General features: G+C 40.5%; 1 protein-coding gene and 1 pseudogene across 2 annotated transcripts; both read left to right on the top strand.

Moving 5' to 3' along the window:
- Window positions 1–506: 506 nt before the first annotated feature.
- Window positions 507–3,382, top strand: LOC149114487 (uncharacterized). Its single transcript, XM_089287040.1, has 3 exons — window positions 507–802; window positions 1,220–1,672; window positions 2,927–3,382. Exons 1-3 carry the CDS (start codon window positions 553–555, stop codon window positions 3,235–3,237), a joined length of 1,014 nt encoding a protein of 337 aa, XP_089143166.1. The 5' UTR covers window positions 507–552; the 3' UTR covers window positions 3,238–3,382.
- A 5,297-nt stretch (window positions 3,383–8,679) lies between these two features.
- Window positions 8,680–10,842, top strand: LOC149114486 (uncharacterized; annotated as a pseudogene). The gene is made up of 2 exons (XR_016206482.1): window positions 8,680–9,089; window positions 10,384–10,842. The product of XR_016206482.1 is annotated as an uncharacterized LOC149114486 (transcript).
- The last annotated feature ends 5,147 nt before the right edge of the window (window positions 10,843–15,989 follow it).

Here is a 15,989-nt window from a genome sequence, read left to right as displayed (position 1 = left end):
ATGAGCAGGACAATGGCTGTGCATGTGCGTTAGTCTTGATACATTTCTTTGCCGTCCTCTGCAAAAACAAGAACGTGAAATGACTAAGTTCTGTGTAGTCTGAGGAACGGGAACTGCGACGGCTAATTTTTTTAAATTCCAATTTCCAATTTTTCGCTGTGTTCCAGACCTAGTTTTGTAATAGTTTTGACAGTTATAAACAAAGTAAATGACTTTAGAGAGGAGGGTCTTTGGAGTACCGGGAGATTCGCAGATAAAATGAAAATACTTCTCCGTAAGCCATACTGTAATACCTCTTGAAGGCCTGTAAGTGATTTAATAGATATTTTCAGGAAGAAAACCAGCGTGGAGTTAGTGAAATGTCAACCAATCAAATCATTTCTCTCTGGAGCAACCTGTTCCTCGTGCCAAGGCTCCGCTCGGCTGAAAGGGACAGATATCTCTGGAGATGAGACACGCGCCCCAATTATACAATTCCACGTATACAATTCCACGAAATCGCAAATTCCGAGAATCGGGAGTTGCGTTTGTAGTCTCTTTGTTCCAAAGAACATGTCTTCATCGAATAATTCAGAAATTGAAATCAGTCCCCACAGCAGTGAGGTGCTTGACGATGTAAACAAGCGCGTCAAAGATGTCTTCGACATTTTAAACCGCGAGACGAACAGAGTTCGCAAAGAAATGGAAGCTCTTGACGAGGCAGCAAAGAAGCTCGAGCATGTTCATTTCTCCAAAATGTTGAAACTCAATGTCGGCGGCCACCTCTTCTCGACCAGTCTGGAAACCCTGAATAAAGATCCAGGTGATTTTGAATAGATAATTCACAATACGTTTAAGTATCTAAGCTAAAAGGTAGTAGGGAGTTTGAGTAAACCACGACGGCAACGGCAACGGGAACGTCGCTAAAGAAAAGATTTGATAAGCAGGACAGTGGCTGTGCACGTGCGTTATAATTCTTGATACATTTCTTTGTCGTCCTCTGCAAAATAAGAGCGTGAAATCAGTGACCAAATTTTGCGTTGTCTGGAGAACATGAACCACGACGTCTGTGTTCCAGACTTCGTTTTGTGATAGTTTTGACAGTGATAAACAAAGTCGCTGCTAAACCATAAAACTAAATCTGCTGTGCAACATTCAATTCCGTGTTCGGTTGTAACAATTAATCTTTCCTGGTTCAACCAGGCTCTCATATGCTTTCGTTTAATCGTGTTTATCCCAGGTTCGATGTTACACGCCATGTTTTCAGGAAGATTTGACACCAAGCCAGGCGAGGATGGATCTTACTTCATTGATCGCGATGGAACTCACTTCCGGTATATCCTGAATTATCTTCGCACTGGGCAGCTTATTGTGCCTAAAGACGAGATAATTCGCGAAGAGCTACTGGCCGAGGCCGAATTTTATCAAGTTGAGGGAATAATTAAGGCACTGAAAATAAGGGCCTTCAAGGATTCAGTGATCCTGTTGTCAGATCAACGCCAAACATTTCTGAACTGGTTGAAGGAAAGTCAGGCCATCACAAACGCCAGCGACAAGTTGTTATATCGAGCTTCGCGTGATGGCTGGGCTGCTTCCAACTTTCACTCTTGTTGTGACAACAAGGGACCGACTTTGACGGTGGTCAAGAGTGGAAATTACATATTTGGAGGATACACCGAACAACACTGGGATGGTAAGTCTTGCTTTAAAGTACTACCGATTGCCAACCGGGACTGGACTATACACAACAGAAAAACAGAAGTCTGCCGTTGAAGCACTTTGATTTGTTAAGTTGTGCCATGCAGAGTTGACCTCTAAGTAAAACGGGATAACTGGTGCCATTTTCACAAAAAAAAAAAATGTATACACCTGTCAAAGTTACACTCTATATCCTCCTTAGAGCGGGAGGAGAGTGCCTCCTTAAAATTTACTTGATACAGCAGTCCAAACGGCAATTACGTCGGTGACATGGAATATTAAAAAAAAAAAAAATCGAATATTGTTGCCTAGTTCCTGCCTTAGGCCACGATGTTGCGCAGTCAATCTTTTTCTGGGATTGTCGCGGTTACGTCACCGAAAAGACCTGGTAAAAAGCCGTTCAGGGACTTGGCAAAAGGTGTTGGTAAAACCTTGAGCAGGGGTCAGTGGGTAGCAAATGACCATATTGAAGACATACTTATGATTAAATCAACGGAAACTGATAACGTGAAGCAGAGTGGATGAAATTTTCATGGAAGTTAGTTAAACTGAATTGGTATAATATATGGTAAAAAAATATTGACGGACCATTTTTGCTCCAAAACGTTCTCGCGGAATTTTCTAAAAATTTGTGGTCTTAGAAATGTTTATCTAGACTATGAGAGACATCAGGTCGTTTTGAAAATTCATAGAGTGAAGTATCAGTCGTTCAAAGTTAGTATGGTTGCTGTGTCTCTGCAAAATCCAGACTAGCTAGTCAAATGTTCGCAATAGCGAGATTTTGTGAGCTACGCATTGGCTTTTGGGGATTTACTCGTAGCTCATGCACGTGGACTCAGAGACTACATGAAACCTCATTTACAGGCCGTTCTCTCTTCCTGATAGCGGGGGGAAACAAGCAATTTGAATACATTGGCTACCCGTATACCCGTGACCACACATGCTTGGGAAACCTGTACCTGTACTAATAAAAGGTATCTGATACAACCATCGTAGTATCTCTTGAAGAAAAAATGCCTACAAATAAAGTACTCTCTACAAGTTTCTTTCATAAGACTAGGCCTGTGAATTTCATATGATAGCTCCCTCCGGACGGGGGAGGTATGTGCAGCATACAACTCTGACACTAGTTGTTTACCAATCAAAAATAGATATCTACTTGGCAATATTTTCTTTTTATTTCTGGTTATTTTTTTATCCATTTGGGCTCTGCAGTCATAATTATTAAGATGCTTTCGTTTTTTATTAGGTTCTGGAAATTACAAAAGAGCACCAGACTCGTTCTTGTTCAGTCTCGTCAACCCAAGCGGCCTGCCACCAACAAAGATACCACTGAGGGCTGGGCAAGAAGGATATGCTATCTATTGCAACAGTGGCTATGGGCCAACCTTTGGAGCTAACCATGATCTTCATGTTCCCAATGCACCAAACTCCAACAACGGCTATGTAAGCCTGAATAGCACGTACCAGTGCCCAACCGGTCAGAATGCTAACAAATTTTTGACAGGAAATCAAAACTTTCGTGTTAATGAAATGGAAGTTTTTGGCTTTGACAAGTAACAAGCTTATACGTTGTGACTGAACTGAAAACGATTTGTAAGCGATGACACCTCAGTTTCTTTGTTAACAGTTGATGTGTCAGTTGTTTAAGTTGATACACAGGATTGTTATGTAGGATGATTCATTAAAACAAACGTTTGTTCTAGTACGTACCTTGCTGTTTCTTAGTGTATGTAAAAAACGCTAAAACGAGATCCATTAACCTTTTTTTCATCAAGATGTTGAACTTGATTTATAACGACGTCTTTAGAAACTAGAAACACGATAACTTTTCTTTCTCGAGTTAATAAACTAAACAAAAAATGCAAACATCTACAGGAAGATTATCAAGATAACCTTACCAAGATTAACAGTAACAATATATTGCCAGAAGACGATGATGAAAAATGGAAACGATTTTCAAATATTTAGCAACAGAAAAGCAATCACAACCCTGCGAGAACCAATGCTGCTTTCAGAAATTTTAAACGTACACACAAGCCGAGAACAATCTACCAAGTTTGATCTGAAAACACAAACAGCAAATTGTATTAAAAACGAGATTGGCACTGGTTTGAGATTTAATTCCCGTTGTACGCATTAGAGAGGATCCATATTATAGAATTTTTTAAAAAGAATGTATGGGCATTTTGCCAGGAATAACGGAACTATCTGAACAAGAAATGAGCCAGATTCAGATTTAAATCAAACTACAGTAAAATTCTCTCATTTTAAAATCCTCTAAGCTGTCAAGGGCCAGCTCCTCCCATCCGTCTACAGTAGTGTCCACAGACTTCAAGTCTCTTTCTTAGGCTTCCCTGAAGCGAACATGCGGCCGCCCCTGTGCGCCCTTTCCTATGGCCAGAAGCAGCGCATGTTCAGTAATTGAACGCGCTGTATGACTGGCTTCGGTTTTCTCAATTATCTCAAGAAAAACTTAACTAGCCTTTGCGATCTCGCTTTTTTTACTGTTTACCAAAATGCTCATTAACCAATAGTTATTTTTGTCAAATTTTGTTATAGCTACGCAGATTAAATGGTAACAGAATTCCGTGTTGTCTTATTCTGGCTGTAACCGTACAATTACCGATAGCATTGTGGTCCAGCGTGTTGAAAACTGGGACCGAGCGTGTCACGTGAGTTTACCTCCCCCCACGAACTGAACTTTGAACTATCGAAGTCTTGTGAAAAACGAAAGGAATGCTGTCTTGAATGTTGTTTTTCTCCATTTTTTTCTACGAATACAGTCTTTATTGAAGTCTACGAAACTGTTCTGCTATATACGTTTTATAAAAAGTCTATTTGGAAATTCATCGTAGCACTGTTAGCTGCGGGCTTTTGGGTGGAGAGGGGCAGAGGGTGAAGGGTTTTTGGATTTTGGGTGGAGATGGGCACTGTGAGAATACAGTTTCTTGCCCAAGAACACAACAGAAAGTCCCCGGCCGGGTCTCGAACCCAGACCGCCTGATTTGGAGTCGAGCGCACTAACCATGAGGCCACCGCGCCTCCCACTTTGAGAAATAGGAATCAATATTTGTAACTAAAGTGAAGTATGACTGACGGGTCATGGCAAAATATATTCTTACCTGAAATAGCTAAACGTTCGACTGGTATTTCACAACTAGAAAATCAAGAAATATCTGGTGTTTCTGGTTTCCTTTTTTCTACCAGACCGCGTGACGATGACTCTACATGGTCTTAAAGTTTTGCAACAGACCAATTGCATGTTGCTAATACATCCTCTTAAAATAAGAAACCAGCAATAATAGCATTTTTATTCAGTTATACTAGACTCTTCTTGACTATGTGGCATGACTACGTGTTCCTACAGACCTCAAGGTCATTCTACTGAAATAGCACCTGCACTATCGATTGTTTACATTTTAGGAACTTAAATTTTGAAATAAAAATGAGGGGTCCCCATGTTCGCTTAGGAGCAACAGCACCTTGTTTATACCCAATAAATCATTATAATAGCACCATGATTGTAGTCACGATTGCTTGCTAAATTTACGTTTACTACGATTGTTTTTTGCTCTACACTGAGAATTGGTCCATATTTATTTTACACAGAGAAATTTATTACTCAATTCAAAACAACAGAAAAAAATGATAGGTCACCATACTAGTTTGCGAGAAAATGACGATTTATCTCTATGGCGAGGTACGGCCGTAAAGAAAAAGCTGCCATTTTTCAATGCGCTCGCGCTAATCACGCGTGAAATTATGCGCAGTAGGGATGCGCAATGCAATACTGGGGAATGAACTTAACAGAGTTTTTTAAACTGAAGTAAAATTCCGGCTGGAAATTGGAAATTAGTGTTTTGCAATTGTTTCGTCTAATATGGCAGACTTTAATGAGCTACAGGGAGTTTACGAAAACCACGATGGCACAAAACATTTAATGAGTAGGACAATGGCTGTGCACGTGCGTTAGTCTTGATACATTTCTTTGCCGTCCTCTGCAAAAACAAGAACGTGAAATGACCAAGTTCTGTGTAGTCTGAAGAACGCGAACTGCGACGGCTAATTTTTGGACATTTCTATTTCAGATTTTTCGTTGCCGGTTCTAGACTTAGTTTTGTAATAGTTTTGACAGTGATAAACAAAGAAAATGACTTTAGAGAGGAGGGTCTTTAGTCTACCGGGAGATTCGTGGGTAAAATGAAATTACTTCTCCGTAAGCCGCAGTTTAAAACCTCCTGAAGGCCTGTAGGTGATTTGATCAAGGTTTTTATTTAGAGATTAATCACCGGATATTTTCAGGAAGGAAACCAGCCTGGAATTACTAAAAATGTCAATTCAAAAATGTGTATATGTAATAGGACTACATGCTGTCCAATTTGGAAATAATTGGATGAATAAAACTCCGAGGACAGCCAAAATTGGACGAGGCCGCAGGCCTAGTCCAATTTTGCTGTCAGAGGAATTTTTTGAATCCAATTGTTTCCAAATTGGACAAGCATCTAGTACTGTTAACTTATTAATTATATAGCTCGTGAGGTGATACAGCTTTGCAAGGAAAACTACAGTAACTGTCTCTGCGGAAAAACAGACTGGGCCCTCGATCTTCCGAAACTTGGGAAAGCTTCGAAAATATCCGGTGATCTTCGGAGATCGCTGGAGATTGTCACAAGTCTTCGGAAATCCTGGGAAGTGTTGGGGTGATCTTCGGAAATCTTCGGAAGTGTTCGGGCGATCTTCGGAAGTATTCAATTGATCTTTGGAAATCTTCGGAGATATTCAGGTGATATTCGGAAATCTTCGGAAGTGTTCGGGTTATCTTCGGAAGTCTTTGGAATTGTTCGGGGATCTTCAGAAATCTTCGAGAGTGTTCGGACGATCTTCGGAAATCTTCGGAAGGTTTCGTGTGTCTTTCGATAATGTTCGGAAGGTTAATAGCTTAATTTCATTGGCTAAGACAAACTGTCCTATTTTTTCCCAAATTGGACAGTTTTCAGAAATTAAAGGATAATAGCTGTGCTGACAATACTGGATTAACTGACTGCTATATATTTAAACCAATCAAATCATTTTTCTCTGGAGTCACCTGTTCCTTGTGCCAAGGCTCCGCTCGCCGGGCTGAAAGGGACAGATGTCTCTGGAGATACGATGAGACAAGCGCCACACGTCTAGCGTGACATTTGCAAAATAGAAATAAATATTAGTGTATACACTTCCACGAAATCGCAAATTCCGAGATTCGAGAGTTCAGTTTGTAGTCTCTTTGTTCCAAAAAAGATGTCTTCATCGAGTAATTCAGACAAAGAAATCAGTCCTTAGAGCAGTGAGGTGCTGGAGGATGTGAACAAGTACGTCAAAGATGTCTTCGACATTTTAAACCGCGAGACGAACAGAGTTCGCAAAGAAATGGAAGCTCTTGACGAGGCAGCAAAGAAGCTCGCGCCGGACTTCTGTGCGGGAGGTCTAGGGTTCGAGCCCAGACCGGACCAACACTCAGGGTCTTAAAATAACTGAGGAGAATGTGCTGCCTTTGTGATGACATCTGCAAATGGTTAGACATTCTAGTCTTCTCGGATAAGGACGATAAACCGTAGGCCCCGTCTCCTGCATCTTCACGGTTATGGTCAGCAGGGGACGTTAAAGAACCCACACACTTATCGCAAAGAGTAGGGCATGGAGTTCCCGGTGTTGTGGCCTGGTCTTGTTCCGAAATTACATTGGGGGCATCTGTAAAAATAAATCCTCATTCGTTGTAAACTGCTCAATTGCAGTCTGTCTAAGACCCCCCGCAAAGTGTTGTAAAGCGCATTGAGCATATGGAAATGCGCTATATAAATACCGTCATTATTATTATTATTATTATTAATGTCGGCGGCCACCTTTTCTCGACCAGTCTGGCAACACTGAATAAAGATCCAGGTGATTTTAAATAGATAATTTAATATATATGTGTTTTAACATCTTACCAAGGAAGCTTATTCTAAAAGGTGGTAGGGAATTTAAGAAAACAACGACGGCAACGGCAACGGCAACGTCGCTAAACAAACGATTTGATAAGCAGAACAATGGCTGTACACGTGCGTTATAATTCTTGACACATTCCTTTGCCGTCCTCTGCAAACAGGGAGTTTAAGTAAACCACGAAGGCAACGGCAACGGCAATGTCGCCAAACAAACGACACTTTGATAAGCAGAGCAATGGCTGTACACGTGCGTTATAATTCTTTATACATTTCTTTGCCGTCCCCTGCAAAACAACAACGTGAAATGACCAAATTCTGCGTTGTCCGGAGAACGCGAACCACGACGGCTAATTTTGTTATTTTCATTTCATTTTAATTTCATATTTTTCACCTTGTCCCAGATTTAGTTTCGTGATAGTTTTGACGCTGAGAAACAAAGGAAAATGTTTTTAGAGTACCGCGAGATTCGTAGGTAAAATATAAAGTCTTTTTTCGTTTTTATCGACGTTATCCTCGGCATTATGTGTTGGTTTCTTGAACTCCCTAACGACGTGAAATGACCAAATTCTGCGTTGTCTGGGGAACGTGAACCACGACGGCTAATTTTTTAAATTTATATCTCAAATTTATCGCTGTGTTCCAGACTTAGTTTTGTGATAGTTTTGACGGTGATAAACGAAGCAAATGACTTTAGAATACCGCGAGATTCGTAGGTAAAATATAAATTCATTTTTGAATCGACAAGCGAAACTTTCAATAGAACCTGGGTAACAGAAGAAACATTGCTACGTAAATTGATATTTCTCAGGTTGGCGAGAAAGAAACATGTTTCGAAAGCAAGTCTGTTTATGAAATAACTCAAAAATATTTCTTTTCTTCCTTTCCCCGTTTCTCACAATGAGATGTTTGCCATGTGCCTAAATTAACAATGTCTGCAGTTCTGCAACATTCAATTCTGTTTCCGGTTGAAACAATCAATATTTCCTGGTTCAACCATGCTCTTATACGCTTTCGTTTAATCGTCTTTATCCCAGGTTCCATGTTACAAGCCATGTTTTCAGGAAGATTTGACACCAAGCCAGGCGAGGATGGATCTTACTTCATTGATCGCGATGGAACTCACTTCCGGTATATCCTGAATTATCTTCGCACTGGGCAGCTTATTGTGCCTAAAGACGAGATAATTCGCGAAGAGCTACTGGCCGAGGCCGAATTTTATCAAAGATTCACTGATCCTGTCGTCAGATCAACGCCAAACATTTCTGAATTGGTTGAAGGAAAGTCAGGCCATCACAAACGCCAGCGACAAGTTGTTATATCGAGCTTCGCGTGATGGCTGGGCTGCTTCCAACTTTCACTCTTGTTGTGACAACAAGGGACCGACTTTGACGGTGGTCAAGAGTGGAAATTACATATTTGGAGGCTACACCGAACAACACTGGGATGGTAAGTCTTACTTTAAAGTACTACCGATTGCCAACCGGGACTGGACTATACACAACAGAGAAACAGAAGTCTGCCTTTGAAGCACTTTGATTTGTTAAAAGACAAGTCTTGTGCCATGCAGAGTTGACCTCTAAGTAAAACGGGATAATTGGTGCCATTTTCACGAAAAAGAAATGAATACACTTTTCAAAATTACACTCTATATACTCCCTAGAGCGGGAGGAGAGTGCCTCCTCAAAATTTACTTGATACAGCAGTCCAAATGGCAATTACGTCGGTGACATCGAATATTGTTGCCTAGTTCCTGCCTTAGGCCACGATGTTGCGCGGTTAATCTTTTTCTGGGAGTCTCGGTTACGTCACGGAAAAGACCTGGTAAAAAGCCGTTCAGGGACTTGGCAACAGGTGTTGGCAAAACGTTGAGTAGGTGTCAGCGGGTAGCAAATGAGCATATTGAAGACATACGTATGATTAAATCAACGGAAACTGATAACGTGAAGCAGAGTGGATGAAAGTTTCGTGGAAGTTAGTTAAAAGTGATTGGTATAATATATGGTAAAAAAAATATTGACGGACCATTTTTGCTCGAAAACGTTCTCGCGGAATTTTCTCAAAATTTTTGATCTTAGAAATGTACATCTAGACCATGAGAGACATCCGGTCGTTTTGAAAATTCATAGAGTGAAGTATCAGTCGTTCAAAGTTAGTATGGTTGCTGTGTCTCTGTAAAATCCAGATTAGCGACTCAAATGTTCGCAACAGCGAGATTTTGTGAGTTACGTATTAGCTTTTTGGGATTTAGTTGTAGCTCATGCATGTGGACTCAGAGACTGCATGAAGCCTCATTTCCAGGCCGATCTCTCTTCTTCCTAATAGCGGGGGAAAACAAGGTTAATTACTTAGCAATTTGAAGACATTGGCTACCCGTATACCCGTGACCACACATGCTTCGGAAACCTGTGCCTGTACTAATAAAAGGTATCTGATGCAACCATCTTTGTATCTCTTGAGGTAAAAACGTATGCTAATAAAGTACTTTCTATAAGTATCTTTCATAAGACTAGGCCTGTGACTTTCATATGGTAGCTCCCGGAGGGGGGAGGTATGTGCAGCATACAACTCTGACACTAGTTGTTTACCAGTCAAAAACAGATATCTACTCGCTAATATTTTATTTTTATTTCTTGTTACCTTTTTATGCATGTCTTTATTTTAGTTTTTGCCAATTTTTATAGTAGTTTTGAGGGTTGGCCTCTGCAGTCATAATCATTAAGATGCTTTCGTTTTTGATTAGGTTCTGGAAATTACAAAAGAGCACCAGACTCGTTCTTGTTCAGTCTCGTCAACCCAAGCGGTCTGCCACCAACAAAGATACCGCTGAGGGCTGGGCAAGAAGGATATGCTATCTATTGCAACAGTGGCTATGGTCCAACCTTTGGAGCTAACCATGATCTTCATATTCCCAATGCACCAAATTCCAACAACTGCGGCGTAAGCCTGAACAACACGTACCAGTGCCCAACGGTCAGAATGCTAACACATTTTTGACAGGAAGTCAAAACTTTCGTGTTAATGAAATGGAAGTTTTTGGCTTTGACAAGTAAGAAATTTATACGTTGTGACTGAACTGAAAAACGATTTGTAAGCGATCACATCTCAGTTTCTGTTTTTTAATAGTTGATGAGTAAGTTGTTTAAGTTGACACGCAGGATTGTTATGTAGGATGATTCATTAAAACAAACGTTTTTGCTACTACGTATCTTGCTGTTTCTTAGTATACGTACGCAAAAAAACGCTAAAACGACATCCATTAACCTTTTTTCCATCAAGATATTAAACTTGATTTATAGCGACGTCTTCAGAAACTAGAAACACGATAAGTTTTCTTTTTTGATTTAATAAACTAAACAAAAAATGCAAACACCCACATGAAGATTATCAAGATTACCTTACCAAAATTAACAGTGACAATATATTGCCAGCAGAAAATGATGAAAAATGGAAACGATTTTCAAATATTTAGCAACAAAAAAGCAATGACAACCTTGCGAGAACCAATGCGCTGCTTTCAGAAATTTTAAACGTACACAAGCGGAGAACAATCTATTAAGTTTGATCTGAAAACACAAACAGTAAAGTGTATTAAAAACGAAATTGTCTCTGGTTTAAGATTTAATGCTCGATGTCCGCATTAGAGAGAATCCGTGTTATAGAATTTTTTAAAAAGAATATATGGGCATTTTCCAGGAACAAGGGAACTATCTGAACAAGAAATGAGCCAGATTCGGATTTCGATCAAACTACAGTAAAATTGTCTCATTTTAAAATTCTCTAAGCTGTCAGGGGCCAGCTCTTCTCATCCGTCTACGGTATTGTCCACAGACTTTAAGTCTCTTTCCTAGGTGTCCCTGAAGATAACATGCGGGCGCCCCTGTGCGCTCTTTCCTGTGGCAAGTAGCAGCGCATGCTTAGTAATTAAACGCGCTGTATGAATGGCTTCTGTCTTGAATGTTGTTATTCCCCATTTTTTCTTCAAATACAGTCTCTTTTGAAGTCTACGAAACTGTCCGGTTATATACGTTTTCATTCAGTGTATTAGTTAAATTCACTCTAGCACTGCTGTTTGCGAGGTTTTGAAAATAAAACGAACCCTAGTTTTGAGCGAAGACCATGATAAAATGTTGTCTTGATCGTCATCTTTACTTGTTGTTTGCTATCGTTATTTTACCTTTAGCGATTTGCAAGTGTTCATAACAAGAATGTGAAGAAACTGATGGATATTTTTCCACAATGCATCATGAAAATATCAGTTTAGCACCCAACCATTTTGTTTATTTTTAGTATGTAGCTCGCCGTCGATACGTGGCCATGAGTTTTTGTGACAGATACAATGTTCCTGTTACATCTACTTAACGTTAGAAACCAACCGCAATCGCACGTTTATTTGAATGAATAATAAACAAATAAAGGTTCTTTATTCATAGTTTCAAAATGAGACTTACAGACTTAAAAAACCGTTAAATACTAAAAACTAACAATACAAATCTATTTAAAATCAAGGAGACATCTATTGTTAAAGCATTTCTTTGATCTTTCTGTTTTAGCACAAGGGACCTCGTACGGGTGCGACCTATCGCGTAAGGTCCTGTTCTTACGCGGTGGGGGAAGATCCGGCGGGGGATCCGAGGAAGTGCCCGCAAGACTATTCCACAGCCTCGAATCCCTCTCTAGCGTTGAATGTACCCGAATCTAAATTCCCTTTACTGAAGCCTATCAATTTGACTCAAGTATTTAGTATAAGCAGCCACACCCTGCACTCGGATACAGTAAGTAAAGAGTGACATAATAACAAAAGTTAAAACGATAATAAAGGTCGGATAAACTTTAACCATTATTCTGCACCCATCTTGACTACATGCCCATACAGACCTCAACAGATTTTAAAACAGAAGGAAAAATTCTGGCGGGAAGAGGTGTTCACGTTTCGTTATATTCTGAAGGACTTGATTGACTTGATTCCTTCAAATCTGTAGGTGATTTGATCAAGCAATTGTTAGTTAAAAGGCAACCAGAGGATATCTTTAGGAAGGAAACCAGCACGTTGAATTAGTGAAAACCTTTGTCCAAGAATTTAGCCAATGAAAGGATATGTGACATGTATCTTCAGAGCCATGTTTTCCTTGTGCCATAGCCTGGTCTGGGCGTTCAGTTAGTTAGGGCGCAGGGCGGAAAATAGCGTCTTTTTTTCGTTCCGCTGTTTTTTTATTTTTTTGCGCTGAGCCCCAACTAATTAAACGCCCGGATGAGGCTACTTGTACCAAAGCTTCGGTGGATTAATATGGACGAGCGATTCTGGCGACGAGAATCTACTAACCCTTGTAGTTTCCTTTAATTTTCTGAAAGCAGATGTCTTTATCGAGTAATTCGGAGAAAGAAGTCAGTTCTTACAGCAGTGAGGTTCTTGAGGATGTGAGCAAGCACGCTAAAGATGTCCTAGAGATCTTAAACCGTGAGACGAACAGAGTTCGCAAAGAAATGGAAACTCTTGACGAGGCAGGAAAGAAGCACGTACACGTTCATTTCACAGACAACAGCACTGTCTTTTTTTCCGAGTGCCATCACACCCTGCCCCTGAACGCATTTGTATTCTACCACGGCGAAGTTTTCATACGTGTAGATATATGTAAATTCGCTTCTCGTGGAAATCCGAGTCCCAAAATACAGTTCAACCACACCTTAGTTTATTTAATTAGGGGGCGGTTTGCGGTTGGTGTAATAAATGTATTAGGCCCTCCTTCCCCAGAGTGAGATGTAGGGAAGGGGGGGGGTGTGGTCGACACGTCGCGGGGGTACTCCCTCCACGCTATAATGACGTATACGGGGAGGCACCGACCGAAAGGGTATCTTTTTTGGCGGCTTCAGTTATTTAAAAGGGCAGTGATTTTACAAGTTTAAAGTTAGGCATATGAAAGAGTAGGGAAATCTGTTTTTAGTTATTTTAAAGGGCCTTTAATCAAAAGATTTCGAACAGACTTTCCTTATGGCTGTATCATTTCATTTATTAGGCACTACATGAAAATGACAAGAACTTAGAAGACTTCCCTTTTTGGCGACTTATTCATAGTACGGTCCAGTTATGAAAGTGAAATGTGAAGGGGCACCTTTATCAATTACAGGTGTACGAAAGGGCTACCTTTTCTGTGAAAATAGTACTAAGGGTAAGGGGGTTGGATCTCGAGGGGAGCCGTTCCCTCTATTATACTTTGTAGAGTACCCCCGGGGCACGTCTAGCGTGACCCTAGTCCAGTTCTGGCCCTCTCTCTGTCACGCAACGTTAGAGAGGTCCAGGGACAATTGTCTGCGCAGGCTCGTAATTTTGGCTAGTTTCCTGGCTAATCGCTACTGCGCATGTACGACGAGATAAGACGAATAAGAAAACAGAAAGAAAGCGATGGCGGACGTTTTGGTTGTGCGGTCGACAAAAAGAAAATAATATTTCCCGAATGCGATCGTGTTTGTTCCATGTTTGTTTAGTTGCATTGAGCAATTTCTTCTTGCAGTTCAGAATATTTTTCAGAAGAAACAAATGTTGCGAGCGTTCCGCGAATTCTTCAAGTGCAGAGGAGTCGTGGGCAATTCAAAAACACTGGATACAGGAGAGAAGGTTAAAGCTTGGGTAATTACGAGGACTAACTGCTAATTTTGTGGTTTTTGCTGTTGATCGATCAGAACATTTTTTTTCTCAATCTTTTTTGTAACGCTGTAACTAAAAAAGCTAACTGTTGTTTGAATTTAACCAACTGGTAGTCTTCCAGTTGCTTCTTAGGTTAGTAAAAGAGGAAGATATATGGAATATATACATTGCACATTGTATCTGTACCCAGTTGATCGAAAGGTGACTGTACAATGCTTTTTACTGGATAAATTCCTATCTAGGTGATAAGTGTTAACATAAACGTCACTATTCATCTTTTTTGGTTAGATTTTAGTCAATTTCTTATTTCTCGATGTTTTACTTAATTACTGTGGCTGCTATTACAATACCGTAAACTGCCACTTATAAGCCCAGGGCTTGAACAACTTCGTAAGGGTTTTAGATGGGCTTATATCCGAGGGGGCTTATAACCGGAATCAGAAGCATATCACCTAGAGTAGGTGATATGCTTCTGCCGGAATAAAAAACCGTGTCGAAACGTACAATAGCTACAAATGTTGATCGAAATAGCTTTTTTATTTACTGGTAATTAAGCTTTAAAACATCATAAAACGAATTCAAAATAAGGAAAGGTAGAAGGGGGCTTACATCTGGGTGGGGGGCGGGGCTTATAACCGAATGTAGTTTTTGTTTTACAGGTGGATGAGCCAATCACCGAGGGGGGCTCTTATAAGCGGGGGAGAGGGGCTTACAAGCAGCCGTTTACGGTATCTGATTCTCTTGGTTTGACACCTCGTAGAAACAAACTGTGATGACTAAAATGAAATGAATCTGGAGTTAAGATTGGGTAGTGATCAAATATTTCTGTTTTGTGTAGGTTCTGGGGTTTACCGGAAAGCACCAGGCTCATTCCTGTTCAGTCTTGTCAACCCAAGCGGTCTGCCACCAACAAAGTTGCCTTTGAAATCTGGAATGGAAGGAAGTGCTATTTATTGTCACAGTAACTATGGGCCATCATTTGGAAGTGACGATGGTCTTCGTATTGTCAGTTCACCTAATTCATACAACTGCTCCATAAGTCTGAACAACTCGTACCAGTGTCCAACCGGTCAAAATGCCAACACATTTTTGACAGGCAGTCAGAACTCTAAAATCACTGAAATGGAAGTTTTCGTATTTGAGAAATAAAACGCAACAAAAAATGGAGTCTGCATACGAGCCAAGAGGCCCATCAGGCCGAAGCTAATCCTGGTTTCTATAGCGCATGAAGCGACTAGGAGTATTTCGACTCCCCTTTGGATAGAATGCTAGTCCATCGCAGATTTACCCCCAGCATTAAATTCGCTAGTACCCAATTATACACCTGGGTGGAGAGGGGCGCTGTGAGAATAAAGTTTCTTGCCCAAGAACACAACACAATGTCCCCGACCAGGGCCCGAACCCAGACCGCTCGATTCGGAGCCGAGCGCACTAACCATGAGGCCACCGCGCCTCCCACTTTGTGAGATAATAATCAACATTTGTAACTGAAGTATGACTGATGGCGTTTTTTTTTCAAACGATGACAACTCAGTTACTTTTCTTTTAGATGTAAGACTTGACCTCAAGGTCATTCTACTGAAATAGCACCTGCACTATCGATTGTTTATATTTTAGGAACTTAAATTTTGAAATAAAAATGAGGGGTCCCCATGTTCGCTTAGGAGCAACAGCACCTTGTTTATACCCAATAAATCATTATAATA

Source organism: Orbicella faveolata, unplaced genomic scaffold (genome assembly GCF_042242905.1).
Source record: "Orbicella faveolata isolate gen_17 unplaced genomic scaffold, um_ofav_v1 contig_14, whole genome shotgun sequence".
NCBI classification, from domain to species: domain Eukaryota; kingdom Metazoa; phylum Cnidaria; class Anthozoa; order Scleractinia; family Merulinidae; genus Orbicella; species Orbicella faveolata.
This window is presented reverse-complemented; position numbering and strand designations above follow the sequence as displayed.

Excerpts from the sequence above, each read along its gene's own strand:
- LOC149114487 (XM_089287040.1), top strand. The coding sequence starts at position 553 with ATGTCTTCATCGAATAATTCAGAAATTGAAATCAGTCCCCACAGCAGT. Across the intron at positions 803-1,219 it reads AACCCTGAATAAAGATCCAG|GTTCGATGTTACACGCCATG; the intron begins GTGATTTTGAAT and ends TGTTTATCCCAG. Across the intron at positions 1,673-2,926 it reads CACCGAACAACACTGGGATG|GTTCTGGAAATTACAAAAGA; the intron begins GTAAGTCTTGCT and ends GTTTTTTATTAG.